Source organism: Neophocaena asiaeorientalis, unplaced genomic scaffold (genome assembly GCF_003031525.2).
Source record: "Neophocaena asiaeorientalis asiaeorientalis breed wild unplaced genomic scaffold, Neophocaena_asiaeorientalis_V1.1 scaffold87, whole genome shotgun sequence".
In the NCBI taxonomy this organism is placed as follows: Eukaryota; Metazoa; Chordata; class Mammalia; order Artiodactyla; family Phocoenidae; genus Neophocaena; species Neophocaena asiaeorientalis.
Window position 1 is genome coordinate 242709 of NW_020175432.1, and position 2030 is coordinate 244738.

At 52.2% G+C, this 2030-nt stretch overlaps 2 protein-coding genes across 2 annotated transcripts in view; both read left to right on the top strand.

The window, feature by feature from the left end:
* LOC112414791 (olfactory receptor 56-like) overlaps positions 1–579 on the top strand; it is an 18390-nt gene extending 17811 nt beyond the window's left edge. The window contains 1 exon segment of the mRNA XM_024767458.1: positions 542–579. Within this exon segment, the coding sequence (XP_024623226.1) occupies positions 542–579 (38 nt within the window).
* A 91-nt stretch (positions 580–670) lies between these two features.
* Positions 671–1495, top strand: LOC112414792 (olfactory receptor 2T33-like; the record flags this gene model as incomplete). The annotated part of the gene is made up of 1 exon (XM_024767459.1): positions 671–1495. A coding segment is annotated over one exon (825 nt), but the record flags the coding sequence as incomplete, so codon positions are not given.
* Positions 1496–2030: the final 535 nt, after the last annotated feature.

Here is a 2030-nt window from a genome sequence, read left to right on the forward strand (position 1 = left end):
CACCCCCTCCCCCCGCCCCTACACACATATACACTTGGTCCATGTTCTTTGTAGATATCTCTGGTGATAGCTCTATTCTGGGACAGGCCCTCTGTCTAAATTCTTTTAGGTGTTTTTGGGGAAGGTCAAAGTCTCTTCTTTAGTCTTTTGTGCTTAGATTGTTTTCAGCTCTAAATAATCCACATGCCAAAGAGACATTTTGGGGTGACATTGTGTTCCCCTACATCTTCTTAAACCTATATCCCCTTTTCGTAAATCTACGGCTAGTCACCTGTTACTTAAAACCCCTTCTCTCTCTCCCTTGAATTCTCTGACCCTCCTCCTCTGGGGGCTGGCTCCCTGGTCTTTCAAGAGAAATAAGATCAAATCCTGAGGACCTCTGAGAGCAAATGGCTATTCACTGCAGAAGGAAAGGATGGGCTATGACGGTGCGCTGGGCACTGCCCTGTAGAAGAGACAGGAGGCAGTTATCTTCCTTGTATGATTCAGATGCCAGATAAGTTGCTTTGTCCTTATGCTTGCTCCTCTATTTTTTCTTCAGGGCCAAGGCCGTGGATGTCTGGAACCACACCGCCCTAGCGGATTTCATCCTTTTGGGTCTGTGTGTGCAGCTGGATACAGACAGCTACTCACCATATGATTTCTTCCTTTTTCCCCTTGTCCTCTGGCCTCTGCTGCCGCCCTGGCTGGCAACATCCTCTTCTTCCTGCTCTTACAAGCCGATAGGTGCCTGCACACCCCGATGTACTTTCTTCTCAGCCAGCTGTCTATCATGGACCTGACCCTGAATGGCACGGTAGTACCCAAGATGACCGCCAACTTCCTCTCGGGTAGTAAGTTCATCTCTCAGGGTGGCTGCGCAGCTCAGGTCTTCTTAGTGGTCCTGGTAGGAGGAGCTGAGTGCTTCCTCCTAGCGGTCATGGCCTATGACAGGTACGTGGCAGTGTGTCACCCCCTGCGGTACCCTATGCTCATGAACTGGGAGGCCTGTTGTCTGATGACCTTGGTGACCTGGATGGTTGGAGTGGCCGACAGCGTGATTGACGTGGGCGTGGTCTTCCGCTTCCCCTACTGCGGCTCTCTACAAGTGGATCACTTTTTCTGTGAGATCCCCGCCCTGCTGAGGCTCTCTTGTGCTGACACCTCGCTCTTCCAGGACTTCATCTACGCTTGCTGTGTGGTCATGCTGCTTCTGGGGGTCATTGTGGCTTCCCATGCCCGAGTCCTCACGGCTGTGATTAGCATGTCTTCTACTGAGGGGAAACAGAAGGCTCTGACCACTTGCTCCTCCCATCTGGCTGTGGTGGGCCTTTACTATGGGGGAGGCATATTTAACTACATGTACAAGGCTTCTGCTGGAACACCAGCGGGAGACAGAGCCATCTCCACCTTCTACACCATCTTTGTGCCGATGATCAACCCACTCATTTACAGCCTGAGGAACAGGGAGGTAATGAGGGCCCGGAAGAGGGTGCTGGGAAGCTGGAGAGTGTAGACACGCCCACCCTTTTTGGGCTTCCTCTCTTGTTCTGCGCCTTCCTCTTCAAGCTCAGGTGCTCTTGTGGCCCATGGTCCTCCTCTCTACTCTTTGGGCCCTTCTGGCTGGTTGGGTTGAGGCTATGAGCTGAGCAATCTGAAAACATTTGGATTGAAGAGGTCAAGGAAACAGATGGTAAGTGATCAGTTTCACAGTGAATCTTTCCTCCACTGAGCACCCCTATTTCTGTCCAATGAAGGTTGATACATAGATACATTAGTTACCTTTACTCCAAAATTGCTAGGGGCAGTCTTTCTTCTGAATTGCATGTTATAAGTGAGCAAGGAGGGCTTCCCTGGTGGCGCAGTGGTTGGGAGTCCGCCTGCCGATTCCGGGGATGCGGGTTTGTGCCCCGGTCTGGAAGATCCCACATGCCGCGGAGCGACTGGGCCCGTGAGCCATGGCCACTGAGCCGGTGCGTCCGGAGCCTGTGCTCCGCAACGGGAGAGGCCACAACGGTGAGAGGCCCACGTACCGCAAAAAAAAAAAAAAA